General features: G+C 45.0%; 1 protein-coding gene across 1 annotated transcript in view; it reads left to right on the forward strand.

The window, feature by feature from the left end:
• Positions 1-2,769: 2,769 nt before the first annotated feature.
• The window catches only part of PARD6G (par-6 family cell polarity regulator gamma), a 69,460-nt gene continuing 44,684 nt past the window's right edge, over positions 2,770-27,545 (forward strand). The window contains exons 1-2 of the mRNA XM_076330126.1: positions 2,770-2,851; positions 16,358-16,580. Coding sequence (XP_076186241.1) covers positions 2,780-2,851; positions 16,358-16,580 — 295 coding nt within the window. The 5' untranslated portion in view covers positions 2,770-2,779. The remainder of the gene's footprint in view (positions 2,852-16,357; positions 16,581-27,545) is intronic.

A 27,545-nucleotide genomic window follows, 5' to 3' on the forward strand; every position in this document is an offset into this window, starting at 1 on the left:
TGCCGTAAGTGTTTAATGCAAGGTTGAAAAAGCGGGCAGGAACGGAACAGGAGAGAAGCAGCTCTTCTTATGGGTGAATAAAAAAAAAAGGAGAGGCAGTGATCTACCACTTCTAAATTCTTGCAGGATAGAAGAAACAGAAACAACATTAGCTCCACTCCCCAAATACAGTAATTTGTGTCCTCAATACACCTGTCCGCTTCAAAGACCGGGTAGATGAGAAGAAGAGAGGATTGCGCATTCATGTGGTGGTGGCAATATGAACAGGATCTTCAATGGCTGCTGCTGACAGGGGTGGGGGAGTGGAAGTCCCCTTAGCCCTGCTGGTAAGTCAACCCCTGTGTCACGCTTTGAAAAATGTATCTTTATTCTTTACGAATCCAGCATGGCTTACCAGCTTTTATCTCACCCAAAAATATGTATTTTGTGTTCATTTTCATTGAATTCCCATTCTGGTTACACACAGCTTGGTAGGCATTATTCGTTTGAAGAGTCTTTATTAATATAAAAGAGATGGTAATGAAGCATATGCATTCCCTGAAGGAAGCATAAAATAAAATGAAAGAGTTTAATCTGTACTTCTCAAATGAACATCACAAATACAAGAAGTACCAAATTTAAAGTTAAGACTAAAATGAAATTGCTTATTGACTGCCAACTGTTGCGAACTCACTTTTTCTTAGAAAAAATTAACTAACTAAAAATTTGAAACAAAAATTAATCAAGATCTTTCCTTCTTTGTGGTTGCGATTCTGAATTCAACCACATCACCACGTGCCTGAAATGTGTAAGAGCACTCCTGGGGCTCTTTCCTGACCCAGGAGGTAAGGCAAACAGCAGGGTCCCTTTCTGAGGGTCAGCGGGAGGACAGGTGGGCTGGAATAACATCCCACCTGAAGTCCCTGCTAATGCTCCCAGCGATGCGAGTAATACCAGCATTTCCCCTGTCGGAGGTTACATGACTAGACCAGTCCTTTAGCTACTGATTAACTTCACTCCGGTGAACTGGCCGTGTTGCTCCAGATGTTGAACCGCTAAACCATATGGATCCAGCTGTTGGATTTCAAGGTCCATCTTTGAATGGAAACATCCCAAAAGGGATGTTCAGCCCCTGAGCACCCCGGGGATGCTGTATCTCCGCAGCTCGACCTTGGCCCTCACAGCAGGAAAGCGAAGCCACTGCATTGCTCATGCTAAGACAAAAAGAGGGAAAGATCAAGTTCATTCAAACATTTCCTTTCTCAGCTCTCTAGACTTTATTTTTCCAGTTTAACTTACAGCAAGCCTTCCAAATACAGTGCAAGCCCAGAACATGTGGCAAATGTTCATTTGAGATCCATTTTCCAATACGCTGTAGCTGGGGCATATGCTTTGATCCTCCCGCTTGGAGTCACATGAAAAGTCAACTCGGTTCTTTTTTTGCCCCTCAATTCATGGGTATTCTCCGTCACTGCCATTGACACCTGCCCAGCGGGTCTGGAGAAGGGGAGATGGGTGATCCGACACGTCTGCTAGGACTTTATGCTCCTTCCTTAGATGGGCAGACGATCCTAGGGGATGTCGAGCAGTAGAAAACTGGTTGCACAGGTCTGTGCCTTGTCCTCAGCTTCTTTACGTCACGAGTGATGTTTTGGGCAGGACCGTGTAGGAAAAAATACCGCTGCCGAAGACTCTCAGTGACTAAAAGAAATTGACTGAAGGGAAAAGGTCTGTTTGAATTATAAAGGTCCTTGGCAAAAGACGGAAAGAAGGAAGATCCTTCGAGATTCTCAAATTAATAACCTACCTAATTAATAAGGGCTGCTAGCAGAGGGAGGCAGTCCACTCATTTATTTCATCGAGGGAGTGGTGGAAACTCTCCTCCAAAACCTGAGATCTGTGGTCTCAAATTAATGACTTGCAGCACTTTCCAGAGCCCAACACTCTTTACGAACAATCGGCGCTGCCCGGAAAGTTCGTGCGGGTCTCCGCGGCACACGACGGGCACCTCCGAGCACCCCTGCGCTCGGGGGCACCCGGCGCGTCACGGTCCGGCGGCTACTTCGGGTGTACTTTCCGCACCCTAAATGATTTCGGCAGCGGGACCGCTCACCGCCTGTGCCGGGGCCTAACGCCGCCCCGGAATACAGCGATTTTCTTTTGCACCTGCACCACTGCCAGCCCTTCGGGGCAATGGTTCAAAGCGGCGGCCGAGCAGCCCCCCCCCCGCCCCGGCCACCGCCCGTCCTCGGGGGGGGGGTGGTGCGCAGGGCAGGCCGGCCCCGCACCGACCCGAGTGCCCGCGCTCGCTTTAACCGCAGCGGGGGCGACCCCCCCCGCCATTCCCGCCGCGCGGCGGCTCTGCCGGGGCCGCCCTCGGCCCCGCCCACCTCCCCGCCTCCCTCGCAGCCGCGCGCCGCGCACACGCGTGGGGCCGGGGCGCGCCGGAGCCCCGCGGCCGCCGAGGGGGGCGGGGCGCCGGCGGGCGGGGCGGGGCCAAGCGGTGAGGGTAGGCGTGGCCGCGGGCGCGGCCTGCCGGCCCAGGCGCCCGCCCGCCGCGAGCCGCGGGCGCGCGGCTGTTGGGAGCCGGAGCGCGAGCCCAGCGGAGCGGCCGCTCTCATTGGCGCGCCGGGACAAAGTGGCCGGAGCGGAGCGGTAGCGGGGCGCCGCGTGCCGCCTGCCGCGCGCGGGGCGATCGGCTCGCGGGGGCGTCCCGGGGGCGCGCGGCCCGCGGCGGGCGGGCGGGAGGCAGGCAGGCGGCGGCGGCGCGGAGTGGGGGGAAGGCAGCGGGGCCGGGAAGATGAACCGGAGTTTCAACAAATCTCAGACTCTGCGGTATCTGGAGTGCAGCGCGGTGGAAGTGAAGAGTAAGGTGAGGAGAGCGCGGCGCGGCCTCGACCGGCGGCGGTCGCGTGCGCCCCTGCCCGGCCCGCTCCCGGGGGCTATCCCGAAAATGAATGGAGCCCCCCCGGCATCCCTCACCCGCCCCCCCTCCCCCCTCCCCGCCCGATACTGCCGGAGCCGTGCCCCAGCCGCAGCCGGGAGAGCGGTGACGGGCTGGCGGCAGCCCGCGGAGAGGCGGGATCCCCGCTCTGGGCGCAGCTCCCGGCCTCGCCCCCGGCGAGCCGCGCTGCCCGGGGTGAGGCGGCGGCGGCGCGACCCTTCTCCGCCCGCCCTCGGGGCGGCGGCGGGGCCGGGGCGGGCGGGCGCCGGGGGCCCTGCGCCCCGCGCTCCCGCTCGATCTTTTGTTTCGCCGCGGGGACTTCGGCGCTAACTTTGTGGGGCAGCTCGGAAGGCGCCGGTCGCCTCGCCTGGCGGGAGGGCTGGGGCTCGGGCCGGGGGCGCCGGTGGGCGGGCGGGAGGCCGGAGGCGGTGCCGCCCCCCGGGGCGCTCCTGCCCCCCGCAGCCGCGGGAGCACGCCGCCCGGGTGCTTCGGCCATCTGCGGGGTGGTGGGTCGGGTCCCCGGGCGCGGTTTGGCAAGAGGAGCGGAGGACCGGGAGGGAGAGGGGCCGGGTCCCCCCGTCCGGTGCTGGCAGCGCCGCAATCCTGCTGTAGATCCGAACCGGAGAAGCCAGAGCGAGGCCTGCGGGAAGCTTCACCCTCCCGTGGCTGTTTTACCAGGTGTTACCTAGGGGTGCCGGCACCCGCCATAAGCCAGTCAGCTTTTGCACGCTTGTGTTGTTGGGGAAGGAGTTGTGATCTGCAGGGCTGTCATGTGCGGAAACAGCTGTTTGCCGGAGCTCGGCTTCTTAAAATGATGATATCAGTTGGCTGTGTCTATGGTTGGTCTTGCTGAGCTCTCTTCAGAGAGGCTCTGGTCGCTTTTGGTTGAACCAGCACATCAGAATCTTCCTTGCCACCTCTGTGTGCAAAAATAAGTAGCATTAAGCAGAGAAATGTCCCTGGAAGCCTCTGTTTTATATACATACAACAGAAAAGGCGTAGGCAATGCGTAAGTTGAAAAGAGTACGGAGTAACATTAGCATGTCCTGGAATTGTGCACAGCCCTGGTCACCTGCTGAGATGGTATTGGAGGCGATGTCTTTGGGACTTGCTGCTCGGTGCTCCCCATTTTTGTCCCTTGCTGCTGTTAATATTTGCATTCAGATCAAACAACCTTGAGCAACACGTAGACCTGAGGATGGTCAGATGGCTTCAGTGGGAGAACTACTTTATGTCCAAGGGCTTCTCCAATCATTTCTAAACGTGGCACCTTAAATGCAGGTTGAGGCCCTTATTTCCTAACCTCCTGTTGCCACTTGAAGGGGCTCAGTTGGCCTGGAAGGTTCCATCCTGCTTCGATTGCTGCGAAGTTTTGGTTCAGTTTGTACTGCTTCTAGGGTGTAACCGGCCCACAACATTCATTGTGGCCCCCAAATGCTCCCAATCCTGTTTTCTAGTTACTGAGTTATACCCCATGCACTGTATGAGCTTCAAACTAAAACCTTGACCACAGATAAGAATTTTTTTTTTAAGTTAATCCTCTCTCTTCTACTTTAATATTGCCATAGCTTGAGTTTGTTCTATTAACAATTAAAAAGCAACCTTATAATGAACAGCTCATAGCCTCCTTTACAGCTGCAGGAATCCTGTAAGTGAATCCTACGTAGTTGTATAGACACAGAGTGATTTAGGGAGGTTGTAAGTGTACGAATGACTGCGGATTTCTGGAGAGAGGGAAAATAAACTTGTGTGGGTGGGAGGGGTTTAGTGGAGGTCTTCTGTAGCTCAGGGTTGTCGCTGCTGATGGCCCAGAAGTTGCTTTAGAGAACTGTACTGCATTGGAAGGAAACTTAAAATAGAGGCTAAATTCAAAATATCCTGCTGAGGGCCTACACCCAGTGGTGATCCATTAACATGCAGCGTGGGTCAGTGGAGGCTGTGCTGTTGAATTTCCTGGTGCTGGTGGGGTTATACTGTTAGTGTGATTTGTGCGCAATAACATCTAGACTGTTTATGTAGCAGGCTGCTGCAGGTTGTTGGCAAACAGAGGTTGGTACTGACCTTGCAAGATGGTTTTCTTTTGTCTGTAAAGCTCGCAGGTTCCCTTTCATGGAGTTACTCTTCAACAGTTAGAAGTAGATCCAGTGAAAAGCTCTGGCCAATGGTACCTGGCAAGGTACTGTATAAAGACCTTATACCTCTTGCTAAAACATGGTAATCTTGTAGGGTCAGTTATGATGCTGCCTGTCTTGTCCCTGTGGATCACTGGGTTGTCCTGCTGCGATCATCTAGAGATACGGGTGGACTATCTAAGGCTGGGTAAACACAAAGATTCAATAATGCTGCTTTTGGTAGCCGTATGTAGTCAGCTTTTTAAACATTTAGTTGCCTGTGTTTTGTAAGTACGAGGCCTGTCTGGACTTGCCTGAGAACTTGAAAGTTGAGTCTGAGAACTCATGATTTTGCAGCTATCGCCTGAGAGCACAGGCTGCCAGGTGAGCGGAGGTGGGTGCCGCTCAGCCTCTGCGCCAGGGCATGCTGCTGGCAGGGGATCAAGGGATTCTTGGGTGGCTTTTCAAAGGCTGGGGAAGTGGCAGGCCGTGGGCAGGTGGAATCCCTTTTAGCGGAGGAGCCGGGTGTGAGAGAGCGCCGCTTTTACACAACGGCGTGAAATAGCTTTTCTCCTTCTCTGAAGATGGAGTTGGATGTGAAGGAGCTCTGGAAAAAATAGCTGTGGGGAGTTGGATGGGCGATAGTCTGCAAACGTTGGGTTTTTGATATCCCTGCCTCTGTTACGATAACCAGGTGTTTCCTTCCTTAAGGATAAACCACCATCCAGCTGGTGTGTTGCATTAGGCACGATTCAGAAATGGCTCCCGTGAAAACTGACCAAGATTTTCCTGGATTTCCTGAGTTTCTTTCCTGTTCTCCAAAAGAAAGTTCTTGAAAGTTGGTTTCTGCCCTTGATTATTGGAAGGGGAAAGTTTGTCAGATCCTTAGTACCATACTGGGTAAGACACTCCTCTGGCAATCCCCAAGTATCCTTAAGTTTTCAGATTCCTGATGTGTGTCAGAGGATTATGTAAAAAAAAAAAAGGGGGGGGGGCAGGAGGAGGGAGAAGGAGGGAGGGGGCATCTTGGTAGCTGAACTCACTCCAGTTTTTCAACATCCTTCTTGTGCTGAAGGTCCAAAAACTGCAAGTGGTATTTCTCTTTCCTTGTCCAGTAGACGTGTGAGCTTTGTGGACGATCGGATTTCAGCTGGTCTAAACCAGCCTGTACCTTCCCTGGACCTAGCCTGACCCATCACCCCTGCTGGGAACGTGGCCCAGCAGCATGCTTCAGCTCCTGATGCTTGTGTCCGTGGATATTTTAATGCCTTGTGACTACCCGGTGGGAACATTCGCAGTGATGTGTTCTTTGGCTACGTGTCTTTGCAGAAAGATGAGATTTGTGGCGCTGTGTAATACCTTCTGGTGTACGTCAGGTCGGTTTTTCTCTGGGCGACTGTAAGGTGCTGCAGAAGCCTCTCAAATCACCGTGTTGCAGCAAATACTGAAGAGGAAAACAGAGCTTCAGCCATCTGTGCACACCCCTGCTTTCAGACATGGCAGTGATGGGAATTGCTATAGTCTTCTGCTTTAAGAAGTTGTCTTCCTTCAGGCTCCGTGCTTCCTCCCTTCCTCTGTCTCCTCCCCTGAGAGCTGGCCTTATAATCAAAACACTTAAAAGCTTATTGCTAGATAGGAAAGCGGAAGGATAAAGAGAAACCTGCTTAGAAATTGGCACATATCGTAGGAAAATATTAATTGAATTGTAATTACACCTTATCCCTCTACTCCTGTCTTTCACAACAGAATACATTAGAAGCTCAGTTCTTATCTAGGTGTTGTCTGTGTAGCTCAGGATTAATGTTTCAGCCCTTTTAGACAGGCTCTGAAAACACATTATCTTGCTGGCTTAAAACAACTGTGTATTCTCATGTGTCTAGTACTCACTGGCTCCTTTCCCCTGTTGGGTGACAAGTGAAGTATCTGTCCCCTCCGAAGAAATTGCCTCTAATCTCTGAAAAAGGTTTCCAGATGACCCCTTCTCACTCTCTTCTCCCTTTTACCAAGAGCTCCAGCGCATGTGATGTGTGGGGCTTTTTTTGTTTGTTTTGTTAAGAATCCTTCTTGTGGCCACGAGATCCCAAAGCTATGTTTCATTTTTCTCTCCTTAGCTTTACAGAGAGGTTGCAGGCCTCTTTCTCCATGAGTGTAAGTCTACAGAAGAACAAATACTTTTAAAATAGGAATTCCTACATTAATGGTGGGACTTCTCTTTAATTATAGCTCCATGTAGCAAATCTTCTCTGGTCCTGCTCTGAGTGAAAAGAGATTTTTTTTTTTTCCCTTGAATTGTACGTATAGCTTTTCAAATAGAAGGGTAGCTATCAGCCCAAGCGTGTATTTCTTTTCCAGTCACTTGGATATTCTGGAATAGTAGAGGTATAAGATTGCCTCAGGCCTTTAAATAGTAGCCCTTTGAATTTTTTGTGAAAGTGTAGGTTTTTTGCACTTTGAAACTGACAGGTTTATGTTTTTGGCTTAAAAGCAGCAGAAAAATATTTCACTACTGCTACTATATTATTTCCTGCAATCTGTATGTACAAGTAAGAATTCATTTTCATGTTTTCAAAAGTGGGTAAATGCACTTGTGGTTCCCTGAAAAATAGTCCTTTGGAAAAAAACCCTTTTTGTTGCTGAACAACAGGAACTTTTGATGATGGCTGAGGATTATAAAAACGCAGCTACCTGACTCAAGTGCTGACTGTGACATTTCTGCCTTATTAATAGTCATGTTTTCTTGCATTACAAACTGATTTACAAATTAACAGTAATGTGACTAACATCCTACTACTATAAACAAACCCATTAAGATAAATATATCCAGTTAACTATAACCATATTTTTTTTCCTCTTCTCCCATCCTGTTTTGACTTTGTTCCAGTAAATGTTGGTATTCAGATGGATGCTGCAAATGGATTTTTAATAAATTTTCAGTCATATTTTGATGTATGTGGGGTATAGACGTGATACTGTTCTGGACCTTGAAGACAGAGAGCGTGTTTGGGATCAGCTATGCTCTGTGCTCTTATGAAGTCGCTAGCAGATAAAATGATGTGTTTTGGTCTTGGGCGAGTGTAGAAGTCAGCGCTTCAGCAAGCCTGCCCAGCTGCTAGATTGATGTAATATCCAAACAGCTTGTGGGTGGTTTGTCCTGCTCATGTGTCGTCTCCTCTTCTTAGGAGGAGCGTACCTGTGCTTGTTACATTAAGCTAGCTGTTTTAAACCTTTCACATCCTTTTTCCCCTTCCCTCCCGCTCCAAGAGTTGCTGATACTGCTCAGACACCTTAGCCGTATTGCATGTCCACATGACTGTTTAGCTATTACAGTGTATGTACACACATTGTGTATTTGAAAGGTATAAAGTATAACATCAAGCAGTGTTATAACTGTAGCAACAGCGGTAAGAGCAAACTTGCTTTTACCAGTCCCCTGTAAAGAGATTTTAAAGGTCTGGTTCTTCTCTGTGTGGTGTTAACTAAGTGAGAGAGGTCTACAAATTGTGTTTTCCAGCCTTTTGTACTTTGATTTCACTCTAACCCTGAAGTCTTACAGGCTTTCTGAAGTCTTAAGAAATGTTTTCCATGTGTAGCACACTTCAGAATTTATCAAAAAGCATCACTCTTTTTAAACCTACAGGATGTTAAAACAGACTTTAAGTCTGCTTTAAGTTTTTAAGCAGTACTTCAGATTCTTCCAAGTTAAGGTCATACTTGTCATACCTAGAATAAAACTAAAATAAGTGCAGTGAAAAGCCCTGTAACCAGCTGATTTAACTTCTGGTTTTGAGCTTCAAAACATATTTGATTATATGCAAACCAAATGTGGCACGGACTCAGAAAACCGCAATGCTTCTCCCTCTCAAATGAAGACAGGATGCCACAGCAATAGCAACTTGAGAGGGTCTGGATTGTTGCAAAATGTGTCAAGAGAAAGAGACTGTAAACGTTAATCTTTTAAGAAATCTTGCCCCTGTTCCTTTCCCTCCCAGTTTGCTGAGCTTCTGGCAGCAGGTATTGTATTTATTCTGATGTGCTAAATAGCATCTAGTAAACTCCTGGTTCCTCTGTTATTACAAATCTTTGTTTTTCGTAGTAGGATGACTTTCTGAAGCGGTCGTACCTAGTAAACTTAAGGCTGTCTTTAAATGGTTAGGTGACTTGAGAGAAAGTGACCCCAGTGTAAGTTGCCGTGCAGCAGCTGAGCCACAACAGTTAGTCCCGTGCATGCTTGCTGCCCTTCACAGAAGAGAAGCCAGACTTTTCAGCTGAAAAGGTGTTGCACAGACAAGTCATTTTGCGATAGTTTTGTTCAGGTGACAGCTGCAATAAGCACCAGCACAGTGTAACTGTCTTCCCTGACCTATACTCTGGCACTATGTGAGCAGTAGCGCCTGTAGGAGATACAGGGAAGGCTGGGACATGTGCTTTGGGCTACCTGGCTTCACACAGCATGGGATGGAGGAGGATATGCTCTGGTGCTAGGGTTATAGTCTCAGGTCCTGCGTAACAAAAAAAAAAAGTCAAAATCTCGTTACTGAAAGATGGTAGTTCCTCTGACAGTGTTCCCAAAGTTAGTAATCTGTTACAGGCTTGGGTGCTAGCTGTGCTAGCCGGATGGTTATCAGTAGCCCTACGATGCATTGACCAGAAGGCTAGGGCTGCTACCTTGTGTTTCAGCACCTCCCATACTCTCCTATTCTTGATCCTGCCTCCAGGTTCTCACCTTTGCTTTCATAATAATTTTTAGCCTAGTAACTTGGGCATTTCTGATCTGCTTAAAACTTCATCCAGCCACTCTGTCTTATGTGAGTAGCCTTCTGAATTTTAGTCTCGCCACACTGAAACAGTTCTAAAGACACTGAACAATGGACCTTTAATTTGCCGAGGTGCTCTTTAAAGTTGAAAAGTTGTTTACAGCCAAGTCAGAAAGGAATGTCTCCCATGTGAGGTTAAAATACCTGTGGAGGCTCCGTCTGGCAGGCTGCAGGACTAGCCACCTCCAAGGAGTTCTTCAGGGGTGCAATTAATAGTGCTTTCCTCAGTAGTCCCTTATCATTCCCTTTGTAAAAGACTTTGCGTGCACTTAATCTGAGCTTTTAGTAACCAAGAAACGCTCTTCCAAGGATTGATTGCTTGCCCCTAATTACCTTTACAATGCAGGCCAGAAGTTAAAGATGAAATGTACCTTTGGAGACATTCCCTCCAAGTGAAGGCAAAATCTCTCAGTACAGAGGTAGTCCCATTCCCACTGGAAATTCCTGAAGTTAACTGAGGCAGAAATGTCTGGGGCAGGGTGTGGTGCACCAGCCCCAGGGCCACCTGGCCTGGGGCCATCCCTCCTGCTTCTACCCTGTACAGCTGTTCCCCGTCCCCCATCAGGTCTGACTAGGGGGGGGTGTGTGCGCGCATGAAATTACTTCTCTGCAGCTGTTGTCAGCCCTGAGCTCATGGGGAAACCTCTGGCGGAAACTAAAAGGATCTTAAATAAGTTTGCAACCAGCCAGAGCCCTTACTGGTTACAGGTGTCTTGTAACCATGCAGGTATCTCTCTTAGTAAGTGTTCAGAAAATGGTTTGTTCTTGCTAGAGACCTGTACTAGTGCAGGCCTGCCTTTCTGCAGGAAGCTAGGCTCACGGGTTTGTCTGCTGTTGGCAGCGTGGACCAGACCTCCTGATTCAGTGGTCCTTTGTCCCTCTGGGTGGCAAGGTGCCAAATGTTCTTTCCCCCTTGTGCTGATGGTGACATGCCATGGATGTATGCATCCCGTGCTGTATTTGTGCTAAAGTTGTGTGGTGTGAGGGGGTGTGTGGTGCTCGGTTGAAAATACAGGATGAGCTTGGTCTACATCCTTTGCAAACAGACTTTGGTTTGTTCCCAGAGATGTAGGGGACTGGAAGAAAAAAGGAAGAGATTTGCTTTTGGAAAGGTAGACCAACCACTTAAGGCAAAGATTTATTTTAAAGGCTTTGCTGCGAACGACTGCTTCTTGAAGGAGAACAGCACTGTGGGTTTAAATATCAAGACTTGATGCAGTGAGGAAGGCTGGCACTGTGTGCTGCTTGCAGGCAGTGCTGACTGAGAAAGATGGTAGGGAGAAAGCAGCTACGCAGGTGACCTGATAGGAGAGGAGCTGCTGGAGCAGGGGTGGCAAAGAAAGGGATGATGAGTTCAGAAGAACAGGCTGGGAAAATAGCTATGTTCACAAACTACCACCAACTAAGAAATAGTTGGGTGGTAGTGAGGCAAAATAGTGTTTAGGAAAGCTAGGGAAAAGTACAGAGCAGCAGTCAAGGCAAAGTCCAGCTGTGCAGATAAGTAGCTGAATGGTGTCCATGGATTTAAGATATTGGGCAGAAAAGCTCTGGGTAATTAACATACGGATATATGCAACTGCCTGGATGAAGGGTGGTACTGGACTTACAGGTGCTGGGGAAGGCAGTATAATGGTCTTGTGCCCAATAATCATGAAAGAAAGTAGGTGAAGCAGGGAAAAGGGTAAGCTTAGCTTTAAGTTGCCCTTGAGCTGGCAGCTGAGCATCTGTGAAGAGATCAATAAGAGCTTGCATGGGAGGTGCGTCTCATGAACAGAAGTTGATCTGAGAGTGATGGGGACAGACAAAGAAGCCGAATTTGTCTTCTGAGTAGATGCAGAAGAGAGAAAAGTGTTGTCATGGACTGAGCCTCACAGACTGCTGGAGAGGGTTGGAGGGGTTGCAAAGGCTGTTCTTCAAATGAAAAGCAGAGACATGAAGCATTGTGCCCAAGAAGCATGAAAAAGAAGGGGAACCACTGGGTTTCTTTGGGGGGATAAACTATTCTAAGAATTGAAGATACTGAGCATGGCTGTATTTTTATGGGGGAGTGAAAAGGGAGAATACAAAGGAAAAGGGTAAGAGTATGGCACCATGCCAATCAGGAAAAAAGTTTGAGGGAGAAGGTAGTGAAATTGTATCTGTGATGGGCTTCCTACGAAGGGCAAATAGAAGAGAGACTGTCTTGCTCTTGTGACTGTCTCTTGGAAGAAATAGCAAGAGGTGAGCAGGGGACCGAGCAGAACACAAAATCCCACACTTCCCACCGGCTTGATCATTGGGGTGGAGCAGAGCTGCTGTGGGACAGGCGGTTGAAGGGGGGAAGAGAGAGCTTGTTGCAGAGAACATCTGCTTGGTTGGTGGCATCTTGCCACTAGTGACAAGCGCTGTGAGACTGGGAGGAGAGCAAGAGAGTGCTGGGTGAGCTGGGGAAGACATGGCTGCAGGAGAAAGAGGGAACAGAGAAACACAGACATGAATGTGACAGCAGAGAAACACAGACATGAATGTGACAGCAGAGCTCTGAAGTCCCAGATGAAGTCAGCCAGCACAAAACCATCTACATTCAGTCTTCCCTCCTCCTCTATCTTGGCCTCTGCTCCTTCTCACTGATAAAGCAGCCCTGATCAGGTCTTCCCCATTTTGAAAATCTCGCAGGTAAGCTGAAATTACAGTCTATGATGAAAGTGTTTGTTTTTGTTTCTGTTCCTGATGCTTACTTCATGGGAGAAGTAGGTGGCTAAGGTAATTCATGTTTATTGCTAAATGTTGCTCTTTGATATTTTCTCGTTACAATAGCCTGAACTCAAAGCCAGCGATAAACTAGAAGGATGGCACCTCATAAACATAGGGCTTCATTTTTGACCCTGTAAACTTTTTGAAACTTAAAATTTAAAGAAGAAGTTGGTCTCTCTTGCTTGCAAATAACTCTTCCATTTAATTTCACAAAATAGTAGCCCTCCAAGTAAACAAATGTCAAAATCCTGCTCCCTCCTCTCCTCTGACCTCTGGTCGCCCCTAGCCAAAAAAAAAAAAAAAAAAAAGCAGTTGATTGCTCTTGGTCAGCCTGTGTACGTTTTGGTCAGCTAGCTGTGACTTCCTTCTTCTTTAACACAACTTTTATCAGAACACTTTGTTTTTTCTTTTTTTGATAATTTTTCTTGGCATCTGGTTTTGCTCATGGTTCCTGCTTGATGTATAGCATTTTGTTGGGTGCTTTTTGTCATCTAGCTGCAGACAGCAAGTATAGTGGCTGGCAGATACTTCGCAGGATCTTGGGACAGAGCTTGTTCTTTGTGAAACAAATGTACAGTTCTTTCTAGGTTTTTTTTTTTCAGTCATAATTAGCTCTGTCAGACTAAATTCTTTTAAGTCCCCTTGGACCCTCCTGTCCTCTGACTTCTGCAATAGTAAATGTAGTATTTGCATTAGATAAATAGGTCAGAATCATTTACTTCATTATGGAAAACTACTCTGCTTGTTAAAACTGTTAGTTTATCAAACAGTGTAATACAGTATTGTTCTGGCAGAGACTGCTGGCAGACACCAGTCCTTGTGTCTCTTTCTGTGGAGGGATATACTAAAGATGAACTTTGTTTGTAGCTTAGGAAAGCAGATAGTCATCTTGGCTATCTGTGCAAAGCCCTCAGAATTTGTAGTTTCTGGAAGATACGTGGTGGATGTTATCTTGAAATCCTGGCTGAATACAATGCAGAGCACCCAGTCTCCAAGCTGTGCGGTACTGCAAAACCTATTATTACTGCGATACTCTCTATCAGCCTCATTAGGGATGATGAATGAACGGTCACTGCTGAAGCATTTTTTTCCCCTCTTCTGAAAAAACCCGTTGACAATGGTTGCTGCCTGTGTATAAGCACGGGGTGAGTTAATCAGCTAAACTACTACTACAGTAATACTAACCTTTAAACAACAAAACGTCATCTGCATTATCTGCTTAGATCTCTTTTGAAGAGACTCTTCCCTCCTCCTACTCCTCTCTGCAGAATCACCTTCTAGCTCCCTTGCCTTAAAGGCCTGCGTCCTGCAAAAAGCACAAGTGAAATCGCTTGCATTTGTCGTCCTGTTCCTAGGTGAAGGAAATTGTCTCTTGGGCTTTCCTGAGGCTGAACGTGTGGACGAGTTCATTTGACTACACAGCGTTCGCATCAGACCTCAGCGCCCCAAGTCTGCAGCTGAATCCCTGTGGGTGGCCTGTTACCCACATGTCACGCTCCACTGATACAATCGTGTCTAGCGTGCCCGCGGGGGTTAGGCTGGGAGGCCTGGCCCTTTCACCAGCTGTCCTCCTCTCATGTGGCAGCTTAAGCTGAACTTTGGGTCATACCAACGTGTAAATAACCATCCTTGCTTCTTTCCTCTCTCCTTTCCCATGTCGCTTTCCCGCTGAGTGCGATGCCCCAGCACGGGAGCTGTCTGTGCCTCGGCGCCTGTGTCAGGCCGAGCAGGACCATGCCGGGCAGGTGTCCGGGTGGTTGTGTAGGATGGGTGTTGTACTGGCTGGGGAGAGACTGCACAGCATCCGCTTCCTTGCAAGTACCGTGCATGCTAATGGTCCTGAACAAGTAGTCTGTCCAGTAAACAAGTGGTTACTGAGATTGGCATCCAAATACCCTGGCCTGGCACTTTTTTGACTAAAGGAATCCTTTGTTTCTGTTCAGGTGTGCAGGAGCAGGAGATGCAGTCCTAAGCAAAGCCTACAAAGATCTTGTTCCTGCCCCTTTAGTTTACCACGCAGATGTTAAACTTGTCACTTGAAGATGGTTGCTTCTTGTTTGAATCTAAGAAAAAGAAAACTTTAAGATACTTTTCAAATAAAAAGACTTAAGCTTTTTTTCAGTTCGAAATACGTCAACAGAAGTAAGTTGCCACTCAGATTTTTCTGGAGAGGAGCAGGGGGTGGAGGACAAAGGAGGGCTGTTTTTCCTCCATTGGAACCAGCTGTGGTTTGTTCAGCTTTTGTGCATTTGGATGGGCACTCTGAATTGAAATCCAAACTGGAACTAGCAGTTAATATTACAAACAAGCAGCATAATTTGACTAAACAAGCTTTCAGATGATCGCAACTAGGCTTTGATGCTGAAGAGTGGGATTTTCATAACTGTGGAAGTAATTTGAGAACATGCTTGCACCCAAGGCCAGTAGGGTTGTTTGTTTTTTTTTGCTTGAAGATGATTATGGTGATGATTCATACTTTTGTTAGTCTCAGCAAAAGAGTGGCTTGCATGTATAAGTTGATTTAACATCTGAGAATCTCTGAGCAAGTCATTCTCCATTTTGAGGAAGAATTTCTCTACAGAAAATTCTCAATATTTTTTTTTTCTTCCTTTGTTTGTTAGTTTTGTTTTGTTTTTTTTCCTTTGGTTTCTTGCCCTGGTATTGACTGACTTTGCAAATGAGAACTTCCATGAGATCCTAGTCACAGCCTTCCTTGTTCTTGGATTTGTGGATGTGGTTCCATGCTTTCAGGAGTGAGTTAGCATGATTTAGAGGTTCAGTTGGTGAACAGTAGTTTACTAGTACTATACAATCTGAGTTATGGAATTAAAAGTACCAGAAAGATTATTTAAGCTACTTAGTTTAACTAGATGCCTGTGTTTTCACTCTCTTCATTTCCTTGGTTAGAGAATCTAATTTTTTTCCTCCTGTTCTTAATAGCATATTTGGTTTCTAATATCAGAAATAAGGTCCATTGAAATATTTCCCTCAATCACTTTCTGACTTATTTTAAATAACTTCATTGATTTATAACATTTTCAATTGTCTTGTGCCAAATCACACCCTCTTTTTTTTTTCTTCTTTTTTTTTTTCCTTCTTTTTAACAACCACTTACTGGTCTGTAAAGCTTCAAAAATAAAAAACAGTGGAGTGACAGAAAAATTAAACCCATGAAAACTAACTTAGAATAGGAACTTTCCTCCTCCTGTATGGATACCAGGAAATTCAGGGGGCATGTAGAGTGAGTGTGTTTCCTAATAACAAGCTGTGTGCTCACATACCACACTTCTTTAAAGGTCTTGTGGTTGGGATCCTAGTGGTATTGATGGGAAACGTGCAAAGAATTTTTATAAGGTTGGTTGAATAGCTGAGTAACTTCTTTTGAAAGCAGTAGAGTGAACACTTCTGCTTCGGAGAAGAATGGTTCTGTGGATGCCTGAGATGATGATAATGAATGATGGAGCTTCAAAGTTAAATCCTACAAATGCAATTATCCTCTAGAGGATTTAATGAAAACTTAATATTTAAAAAATACACTTTCTTTTAAGGTGGCAGACTTGAGCATATCTATTGTCAAGCAGGGTGGTGTCTTGGTAGCCATGGTTATATTCTAATGTGAGGGCCTAAAAGGTCATTTGTAGACTTGAAAGCACCGATATGTGACTATATTCATCATAGAAAGAGAGAGGTGATGTATACCATGTTCAAATGCCAAGCTAGAGCATTGGGCTGTGGTGACATTTGACAGCAAACGCTCTGTTTGTTTTCTCTTGCAGTTTGGGGCAGAGTTCAGAAGGTTCTCCCTGGATCGCTACAAGCCAGGAAAGTTTGAAGACTTCTACAAACTAATTCTTCACATTCATCACATAGCCAACCTGGAAGTGATGATCGGATATGCTGATGTGCATGGAGACCTTCTCCCTATTAATAATGATGACAACTTCTTCAAGGCTGTTTCAAGTGCTCATCCGCTGCTCAGGGTTTTTATACAAAGACAAGGTAAGATGCAATTTAATTTTGGTGCCTCAAAGTGTGCTGGGGCAAGGTGAAGAGTGGATTTGTGGCCCCCATTTAAAGGCTGAAATGATGTAAGAGGGACCTAGGAGCCCTCTCATTCCTCCTCTCAGGCAATGCATTACAACTTGCAGGAATGGCATGACTTCAGGGCAGGTAGAGGGACTGCATTGCTGCCTATAAGGTGTTTGAAGGATAATATGCTGAGAATCACCATGAGCCCCTTCTTTTCCGAGGAAAGTGTACTGTGTCATCACTTCAGCATGCCAGCTGCACCGCTCCACTTATTTGAGGGAGCTGTGAGGAGGGAGGGGATCCTAGTGTTGTACTGCTACTTCACATTTAGAAATCTTACCTATCCATCTTGATAGTCAGTGTCATACCCAAATGATTCATGCCTGTATAGTGTGTGAATGCTCACAGATACACAGTTATTAAAAAAAAAAAAAAAAAAGTTCTGTCACAAATGAGGTCTTGTTTGACTATGTTGACCTGGCAGACAGACAAATGATGATTCTACCCTCTGTCCTTACACTAAAGAGTAGTGAATCTTCCCATTTTGAATCATCAAGCCAACCTTGGGCAGAATTGCCCAAATGTTAAGATGACATCAGGTTTAAGTGGCTCTGTGTTGTTCTTGTCAAGCTTTTATTGCAGATATCTGAAACCTTCTCCTTAAAGACCATGTTTGGCAGTTGCTTCAGATGAGGATTATTTTTTATAAGAAGGTGTCTTCCTCACAGAGCTCCGTAAATCCCAGGGGAACCTAACACTGCGTTAACACTACCTCCATGTTTTTTTCAGTCATGTAGTGATTCATAGCACAGGGCTTTTGGAATTAAAATTTTGTCAGAAATGAGACTTGATCTGAGACTTTGAGCAGTCATGTAGCTTTTCTGCCCTGGACTCTCTGCTGTGTGGCTGTTTGTACTGATAAGGATTTAGCAGGAGGCTCCAGCCTGCTCGTTGGTATGAGCTGGTATAGTGTGTGGTTCGATTTGGTGTCGTCAGATACATCCAGGGCTGTGTGGCCCTCCCCATTCAGAGCATGTTGTCCGCTGCGTTCTTTTAGATGGGAATCAAGGAGGCAATGGAGAAGAGGGTCTACGGCAGTTTGTTTTGTTTGTGTGTCTGTCAGATGAGTGGAAATGTCTGCGGGAGAGGACTTGGGTTGCTAGCTCTCCCTTCTTGTGCAGAAAATGCAAAGGTGGATGACAAGTCCTATTAAGTCTCCTTCCTGCAATGCCTGTTAAGGCTTGTGAATATTCATGGTGGGTCAGGTCATGAGAAATCGCTTGCATGACTTTGTCATGCCTGCATCAGTTCGAGTTTATTCATGTCTCTGGATCAATCCTGTTCAAAATGCAGCTGTCCTTGCCCTGCTTGGAAAGACTGCTGAAGCCACTGAGTATCCCTAACTCTGCGTTGGGAGGGGGGTTGCCACCAAAATGCTGATCGCAGAAGCAGGCAAATGAAAGAAAACTGTTGACTATATGTGGAAAAAATGCTCCCTCCTCTTCTTCAGTAGGAGAAGTATGCTAGTTGTGGAGGTTTATAACTTGTAACCTTAACAGAAAAGTGCAGTATTTCCTTTTTAAAAAGCTTTTCTTTTACCTGTTGCTCAGTGGAAAGAATCATGCTGACAAGTAAGGAAGCTCATACAAGAGGGAAGACAGACTCATGCCTCCTCAGGGAAAGCCTGAAAGCTTTCCCAACACACACTCCTGTGCTCCCTCTATAAAGCTGAAGGGAACAGTAAATTCTGGCCTGTCCCTTTGATTAATGGCACCTTTAATAAGGGAATCCTGAGGGTTAACATTTGAGATTCATGCTTGTGGATGTTCCCAAACAATCGTGTCCATTTCCTTTTCTGAGAAGAAGCCTTTAGAAATTGTTCCCTTCAACAATAATAGGAGTCACTGAAATCTTGTTTGTCTCTTCTTCCTTTGTTCCATCATACCCCCGCTGTTTTCCCTGTCTTCAGACTGGGCTGATGACACAATGCTGATCCTTCTGCTGGAGATCTGCACTAGAGAACAAGGTGACTAGCACCAAGAAATCATTGTGCCATCCAGGGGAGTGTTATGTGCCTGCAGTGCTTCAGCTCACACCCTAAACTCTGACTTCAGAAGCAGGAAACTAAGCTGACAGTGATGCTAGTAAAATACGAGGCCAGTCCTCTTCTGTGACTTTGAAGGAGACTGCAGAGCATGGGCTCTCTAGCCTGTTGGGTCAGGGATCACTGCCCTTCAGTGGGAGAAGTCCTGGGAGGTGGCTGCCAAAGGTTGTTCTCACAGTGTTGTAGAGTAGGGATGGTTTGAGAGAACTGGGCAGAAGTATGCAGGCATGGAAGGACTGAATAGTTGAAGTTCAGGTCTTTTTCTAGCAGAGCAAACTGTTTATCAACTGCATGATTAGTCATCTGTTTTCCCAGTTTATAGCTGGGTTATCCTTTCTCTTTGTCAAGTGAATTACACAATCGTGTTAAAACAGCTTAACTATTTGTTTCCAGAGTGGCAAAATAGGTAACTTACTCTTTGCACAATAATCAAGCAACGATTTGCTAGTTTTATTTTTTTGTTTCCCTAGTTGTTTTTTATCTGAGCTTAGTCTTGCACTTTTTTAATTCAAAAGTGCTTCCCTCACTTGTCCCCAGAGGCAAGCCACGTGCACGCTGCTTGGACTCTTACCTGGACACCAACCTGGCATGTATGGGATGGCCATTTTATTCCACTTCCTCCTTTTTGTTTGTCTCCTGAGCCCAAAATTTTTCAGGATCACAGTAGCTGTTCCCTCCCCAGGCAGGGGATGTCACTTCTTATTAGCCAGCCTTTTTACTAAGGACCAGAATTGCCATTCCCAGTGTGCTTACAACAATTACTGTTCATACTTTTTGGGGTCTTGAAGGCTCTGGGACGTTTGCAGATTATGTTTGAGTAAACTCAGCTATGACAAGTTTTTATAGCTCGTATTGATCCATCTGCTGAAAGTATGTGGTGCTCTTCCCCCCCCCCCCCCCAATACCAAATTACAGTGCAGACAAAAATCCTAATTAGAGAACCAGGCTATAAAAAGAAAAGGCGGTTTTCCTTTGACTTGCTTTCCCAGGCTGCAAGTATGGGTCATGTCCTGTGTGTAAACTGATGTGGCTCTTTTGACTTCATTAGCACAGTAGTGATTTATATCAGCTGATGCTTTGAGCCCAAGAATTTATTCACTTGGCTGTAACTGATATCAGACATATCCAGAACTCTCTATGGAAGGTGCCTGCTGTTGGGGAAGGGACCGATGTCCTAAAGACCTTAAAACAAGGCAAGGAATCATGGATATGTTTGACTTGCTCCGTAATAACCGAACTCTTGTATTCTAGCCAAGACCTGCATGAAGGAAGAGCTTATCCGATGATGCAGTTGGTCATCATTTTTTCAAGACTTCGTTTGTTCTTTGTCTGATTTAAACTACAGTGCTTGAGACAGTCTTTTGAATACTGCAAAAATATTTAAGTGTAAGCTATGAATTCAAGCAGAAACAAAGAATAGAAAAACTGAAAGGAGTTAATGCTATATACTGTGAATGCATTACATTTTTCCTTGTACAATTAAATGGAATGATGTTATTATCAAATCTTGCTTTAATGCCTGTCTCCCAGAGGCAGAATATGTGTTCAAACCAGGCTGTATTGCAGGCTCTTAAATAGAAAGGAATAAATAGCAGAATTATAATGACTTCATTGTAAACCTGCCTGAAATGACTCCTTGAACTTTGCAAGTGGGGCATAAGGATGTAAGTGGAGGTCTGCCAGGTAACAGAGATTTCAAGATTTCTCCTCTTTTGCTTGGGCTACCTACTATGGTGTGTTTAACCTAGGAAACTCAGGGAAGTGTTGCAAAATGAGCATGCTGATCACCCTGTAAGTACTCTGTACAGTACTTTTTTCCAAGGAAAAGAAGTAGATCCAGGACCAAGATGCTGAAGTGCAGCAAGCATAGTGAATGGAGTGGTATTTGGCTCTAATTCTAACTGAGCACACCACTGTAAATCCAGACTAATGATTCTGATTCTGGGCTGATGACCAGACCTTTACTTACTACCACTCTTTAGGGTTCATAGAGTAATGGGCAGTAACAGAAAATCTGCTGTAGCTCAAGTAGCAAAGGAGATGAGAGAGGTGGTGAGCAGCCTGTCAGGCCTAATCTTGATCCCAGACTGAGGTCGAATGAACTGTTCTTCTGGGAAGCCTTTTTATTTTGTCCCCATCACAACTGGAGGTGTGTCCTGATGGTGGTTTGAGGTTTTGGACCTCTGCTTGCTTTGCCTGAGTTTCAGCAAGTGGCTTTGTTCCTATAAATCCATAGCGTTGATGAAAATGTATCCCTCAGCAGAATAATTCTCAAGGAAAACTTGAAGGAGTTGGGGTTTGGAGAAATAACAGACTTACTTAAATACTCAGGCAGTCTTGACAAGACATACAGTGTGTCAGTAGGGACTGGGTTTGTGCATGTGGCTGTTGCATGAGTACAGCTGCTGTTCCTGTGAATCAGCAGGTGTATTGCTATTGCTCTTAAGTGACTTCCATAAAAATAACAGTAAATTAATGAATGTGGGGGCACTTTGTCAATCCTAAAGCAGATTCCAGATCAAATTCACAATCTTCCCATCAATAAAATTAATTTTAAAGCTTTCTAAAGGTTTAAATGGCTTCATGGTAAGTGTCCTACAAGTAGGAGACAGGTGAAATGCTGGAGTGTCGAATGCTGGATCTGTATTTCAGCATATCTTTGTCAAATATTACACTTCTTGAAGGAACGTTAAAGGTAAAAAACCTGAAGAAGCTGAAAAGCATTCTAGCAGCAAATAACCCTAAAACACTCTCTACTGCTAACTGGAACAGGGCCTTACATATTTGTGGCATTTGCTAAATTATTGAACTGCAACTGTTAATTGAGGTGGCCTGAAGTTGGAGAAGGCTGAGGTTTTCTGATACCTGTATTGTCTTGTATTTTGCGGTCTGGAAAACTGATAGTGTGTAAAAAGCCATTAAGTACCATCTTCAGAAACTTGCTTCTTTTCTTTTGTAGTTATATTTTAATAGTCCATTACTTTAATGATAAACCAGTACTCAACACCAGTCATTGCTGTTCTTCTTGAGTAATTAGAGCTGCTGTCTACCATCAGTTCTTACTTAAAGCTTGATCCAAAATCAACAGGGAAAAATGTGCGTTTACCTCGTTGGGTTTTGGATTTGGCTTGTTTTAATTCACATTAAATTAAAGATTGGAAGATGCTCTTTTTCTTTAACTGCATGCAGCGACTAATGTATTTAAACTGCTGTGCCATGCAACATATTTCTGTATATTCAGAAGCAGTTCATAACTCTGCAATTTGTTATTTACCTGGCAAAGTTCTGTTCTGCTCAAAGTACCAACATCTGTGCTTAGCTTTCTTGTATTATAAAATCATAGCAATCGCACTGAGTTTTAAAATAAAAATGTGCTAATGGGAATCATGCCCAGGTCTGACTGAAAAACCAATGGTGGGTTGTTTTATTGTCTTTCATACTCCAAGCAGATAATCCCCAGGAATGGTGGTTGGCTGTCTAACCACATGTGTTAAACACAAAAACTGGCTTTGAGGCAGCAACTGAAATGAAACCTATTTCCAGCTACCTAGGAACTTTAACTCTCTGCTCAGCCTTCTAGAGTAGGTACAGTTGGAAAAGTTTGAATTGAAGTCTTTAACATTTTCTTTTTGGTTCTTCAGTAACCTTCCTGTTTATTTTATAGCACAGGCATTGACTTCATCTTCTCAAAATGTTGTATTTCCGAACAAGAACAATGTGATTTTACTGCTCTTGTTAAAGGCATCTGGTATATTAAATAATAAAGCAGGTTGCAGCATATATTGAGGGGAAAATACTGAACTGCTTCTGGTCTTGCTCTTGGTTGAGCTGTGTAGATTTTCACAATGGTCTTACATGAGTCTGAGAGAATAAGATAAGGGTGCAGAGAAGGTGACTTGAGGTCTTCTGTTTATCTGCTCCTGTGTGGGTGGGGGGAGAAGAAACTCTTCTGACGCTTGGTGTAGCTCATTGGTGCTCTGGAGGATGTGGCTCTGCTGTTGATCAGACTGTCCCAGGGCTGCTAACCTGTCTCCTCTGCCCTGGCACTGGTGTGACCCAGGAGCTGAGCTCTCTGAGCCAGCTCTTTGGCAGAAAACTAGTTGTTTGAGTGAGGAGCTAGCATGGGATGGGCAGGACCACAGCAGATTTAAAGTGACTTAACACTGCCATGAAGCCTCTGCTTCCTGGGAGGAAGAACTTGTCTGCTTGTAGCCTTTGGAGATGTGCAACACCACTGTATTTGGAAAGAAGGCAAAGCATCTTGTCTTAGCTTTGACAGGATTAGGGGATGGTGGTAGATTTCATGCCAGTATAATAGGAATTGCTGCTAGGCTTAAATTAAATCCTTTCATGATTTTCCTCAGAAACATCTCTGGTTTTGAGCTGGAGGGGTCTCTGAATGCTTGTCAAGCCAAGTAATCTTTGTCCCGCTCAAGTCCTTTGATATCTGAAGATAAGTAAAATGCAGCTGTTTGTTCCAGTGAAGTCTGGCAACAAATTACTGTAACTTCTCTGCTCCATCTTTCATGTGCAAATGATGAGACTGGGTAATCATTATCTTTCAACTACTTTATTAAGCATCTTTAAAAACATTATGTTTTATCTGGCTTGTCAGACATAAACACAAAACAGCCTTGGATTCTGTTGCTGGCATGGTTAGTGATACTTGGTGGCTGAGCAGAGCCAGCACGAGGCTGCTTCTCCCCTTCTCCTTGAAAACTCCATTTTTAGAGTATGAGGATATTTGATTTTGATCACCAGTTACTTTAATTGCAGCCAGAACACCTGGTAAGCAAGAATTTCAGTGAAAGGAGGGGAGAGCGTGTGGAAATAGCATAGCCTACAGATAGGCTTTGTAGAGTCGGTCGATAACTGGTGGTGGGAACTGTTGCAGAAATATGTGCTGCGTAAATATTAGTAGTTGTAGTATACAGTAAGCATGGAACAGAAGCCTGGCAAAAATGCTGCTGCTGTTCTGTCATTGGCAGCAAACGTTTGTTGCACTTCTGTGTTAAAGCTACATGGGATTTGGTTTCAGTTTCAAAGTTTAATAACTTAAAAACACATAATTAAATATATTAATAATAAAAATAGACTTTAACAGTTGATGCTTCTTAAAAGTTGCATCAAGCTGGTACCAGCACCACACGTTCTGCTGAATTTAGACTAAAGAGATTTGTTTACAGTGGAAACTCATGCAGCCTTTAATAGGAACCTCTCATTAACTCAACTCCATGCTTCGCTTTAGTTGGTATCACACATAAGAATGAGCAAATAACCACTCTTTTTTGTCCCTCCAAACTCCTGTTTGTTGTCTTACAGTTGCAGATTGCAGCTCTGACAGTACTTAAAAAGCAAAATAGAAGAACCCCCCAATTATGTCTACTTAAAGATAGTCTCAAGTAAAACTATTTCTTGTTTTCTTCCTTGGTCTGACCCTTTTTATTTAATATAGTGAAGCCGCTCTAACAGGTGGCTTGACCGTATAAAAACAGTGGTGAGGAAGACTTTGTCAAATGATCCACCTCTGTTAAAGTCCCTGTGAGGGAATTTTCCACTATTTATCTTTCCTTACCTTAGTAGTCAAAACAAGAGATTCTGTTTCCTGCTCATGGCTCAGGTTTTTTCCTGTTGTGCCTAGCTGTCATTTCCCTTCTGTAAGTGATGAAAACAAGTACAGTATGCAGATAATAATGAAATGCACTTGACAGTCTCTTCTTTGACCCCAAATTTTACCTGAAGAGACCTCACAAGCTCAAAGTAGCTTTCATGTAGTGAGGGAGGGTAGATAGCACAATGCAAATACAAACATTAACTCAAGATTCAGGCCTTCAGGAATAGGCTTTCTGCTAAATTTCTGAAGTACTCTAAACTTCTTAAGTACACAAAAGGGCTTGTGACAGCTTAATCGGTAGACTCTTGCACTGAAAGCAAGCATGCAGTGAAGGATGTTTCTGCTAGGTGTTTGAGTAGGCATTGAAAAATTAACTCGAAATATAACTCAACAAATATAACTCAACTCAAACAATTTTTCTTAAGTGACTGAAAGCTCCTCTTTTGTCTTCAGGCTGCCTGTGGTGTTGGGATTGCGTGCTCCAAATGTGTCTGCATTAATACTGCTTAAGAACTCTGGATATTTTTCTACTCCAAGAGAGAAAGTGGTTTGGGGGAGGTTGAAAGAACTCTTTCTTGAACCTGCCCCTGATGATGATCTACTCGAATCTTATTTTTTCCTTTGCGCTATGTTTAGAGTAGCAAAGAATCCTGTGGGAATATTAAGGAAACTATTAACCTAGAAAACTTCACTGTTGTTCTTGCTCTTCAGTCCCCCGCCATATGGTGACATTGAGTAACCTCTAAAAACTTCATATGAACAACTTCCACATCACTCATCTCCCCCCCCCCTTAATTTTCTTGTATTTTTTCTATTCTGCTTCTATCTCCCATGTATTGCTTTTTCTTCCTTCCAGCTCTCAGCTTTCAACTCCTTGCCTTAGTTTTTTAATTGCTCTGCAAGGCTGCCGCTCACTGGGCAGGAGAGTGTGTGTTGGGTGAAAGCACACAGGTGCTGGTGCCTGTTTTACTCCAAGCGCTAGAAGAAGGCTTGGAGAACATTTGCATCAGTGGGGTGGAGTGGCAGTGACATGGAAATAGAAATTAGTGAGGGAAAACTGCCAGTTAGGCAACTGTGGGTCTTAGACCAATTACTTTTCTTTTCTGATTATCCCTTTGCATTAGAAATAATAGAGCAGTTGAGAATTTAAAAAAAAAAAAAAGAAACGTGAAATTTTGAAGGAGAACGTTTATTTAATTTGAATTAACGTATGAATAAGAAATTATGTCCTGCCTGGCATCTGTGGAAGCTGGAGAGCTGGAATCCAGCGGAGTTGGTGGAAGGCACCGTCTTGGCACAGTGAGGGCACTGTGAGGCTACCCAGTTGCTGGCAGCGGTGGGCTCCGAGACAGCGTTTCTGCCTCTTCAGCCGCTGTAGGTGAATACACCTGTTTCCTTTAAAGCTGAGGTACCAGCTGAGGATTTGAAAAGGCCTAAAGCTGTTTTCCTCATCCGTGAATGCCACTGAGGTGTGATAACAGGAGGTCTGTCGGTTATGACCTCGGGTTGGACACTGATGGCAACCAGTTTGTTCGCTTTATTAGCCTGCTTTATTGCTGCTTCGTTTTCATTCTGCCAAGCAATTTGGTGGTTTTAGTAGTAAGTATCCAGCAGATGCAGTGATTTTGTTTACAAAATAAGGTAATCTCTACATTTTTGCTTTCCTGCACTTACTAAGGTCTAGTTTTAAATGCAGCAGGCACGAGTAAAGCGGAAGAAAAAACACATTGTGTTAACCAGAAAACCATAAAGTTTCAGAAGGAATTCCCCCTAAACTGCAAGAATCTGAATGAATGAATGAATGCTTTATAATAGAGCCCATAAATAAGTCCAGAGGTAGTGTCTTTGTGGCTAGCAACAAGAAAAAATGAGTTCCCTAAGCTTGCATTCCTTGAAGCTGCATAATTCTAACATGACTTATCCTTTGTAGAGGGAAAAAAATAAAAGTATAGCACATTTGAAGTACAGTATGCAATAAGAAGTTTTAAAAACTTTGTTTCAGAGCAATTCTTAGCTGAGACAAAGATTATCAATAGCAAGAGGAGTGACAACGTCTGCTGTGGCTGCATTATTCCTCAGTCACTTGAAAGTGCACTGGACACTTGTGAAAGGACTTGTTGCTTTTAAAACTCTGCCTGAGGGAGGAGAGGGTAATGTACAGGGAGCCAGCTTAACATTTATGCATTAAGCCCTGGTACAGGATCTCTCCTCAAGCCTGAATTGTCTTTAAAGCTACGGATGACCTCTTCATGGCGGGTTTTACCTGTACCTCTCACAAAATGTGAGATTCTTGTTTCCAGTGTTAAACTGAACTTGGATCCTACAGTGCTATGGTTGAAAAGTTGCTTCTTTATCCGTTAGGTTCCTTCATGAGGGAGTTACTTTTCCATGTGGGTAGCCACATGATGTCTCCATTTATCAGCTTGTCACACCTGAAAGGTTGTATCCCAAGGGTTTCCCCTGGACAGACGATAATTGTGGCGCAGACAGTGCTGCTGCTGATTTGCTAGTGGGCTTTACATTTGCAAGGGTGACTGAAAATGCTAATTCTGGTCATGATTTTCATTAGATCTGGCTAATACCTCTTCTTGTGTGAATAGGCCAAGCCCAGAAGCACGTCAGATTCTTTTTTGTTTAAATGATTTCAGTAATTGTGTGGCTGGTGCCTTTCTGACCTCTTTAAGGTATCTGTGCCTGCATTGGGCCATGACTATGAAAAACAGGAAATTTTTTTAACTTCAGTCTTCTGTTTGGGTCTCTTGCCTTTTGCTTGTGGATGGAAAGGTGCTGGTGAGAGTATTGGAGAATTTCCCTTTCCCTGTTTTTTTGGCTGACTTCAAAGGCTGTGTGACAACATTACCTGGCAGCTCTTGTCACAGTGTAGAGTTTGGTGCATTAACATTTCTTGCACTGAAAGAGAGGAATTGAATAGCTGTCTGCAGGTTGCCCTGAGGGTCCCGGCCTGCCCCCTGGAAGAGCACTGGCCTGCACTGTATTTCACTTTAAGCAGGATTTAATTTCTCCTTCTTTGATCTATTTGGCTACCATACCATAGCACACCTCCCCCTGCCACATGCACAGTTTCCCAGTCACCTTACAGGGGACATATGGTGTAACAAAGAAGTATGGCACATGTGGGTTGTAATACAGGTTCTATGTTAGATGTTGTTCATTGCTGTACGCCGATCTCTGTTGTACAAGCACCGTGGGGCACTCT

This window comes from Aptenodytes patagonicus, chromosome 2 (genome assembly GCF_965638725.1).
Source record: "Aptenodytes patagonicus chromosome 2, bAptPat1.pri.cur, whole genome shotgun sequence".
NCBI lineage: Eukaryota > Metazoa > Chordata > Aves > Sphenisciformes > Spheniscidae > Aptenodytes > Aptenodytes patagonicus.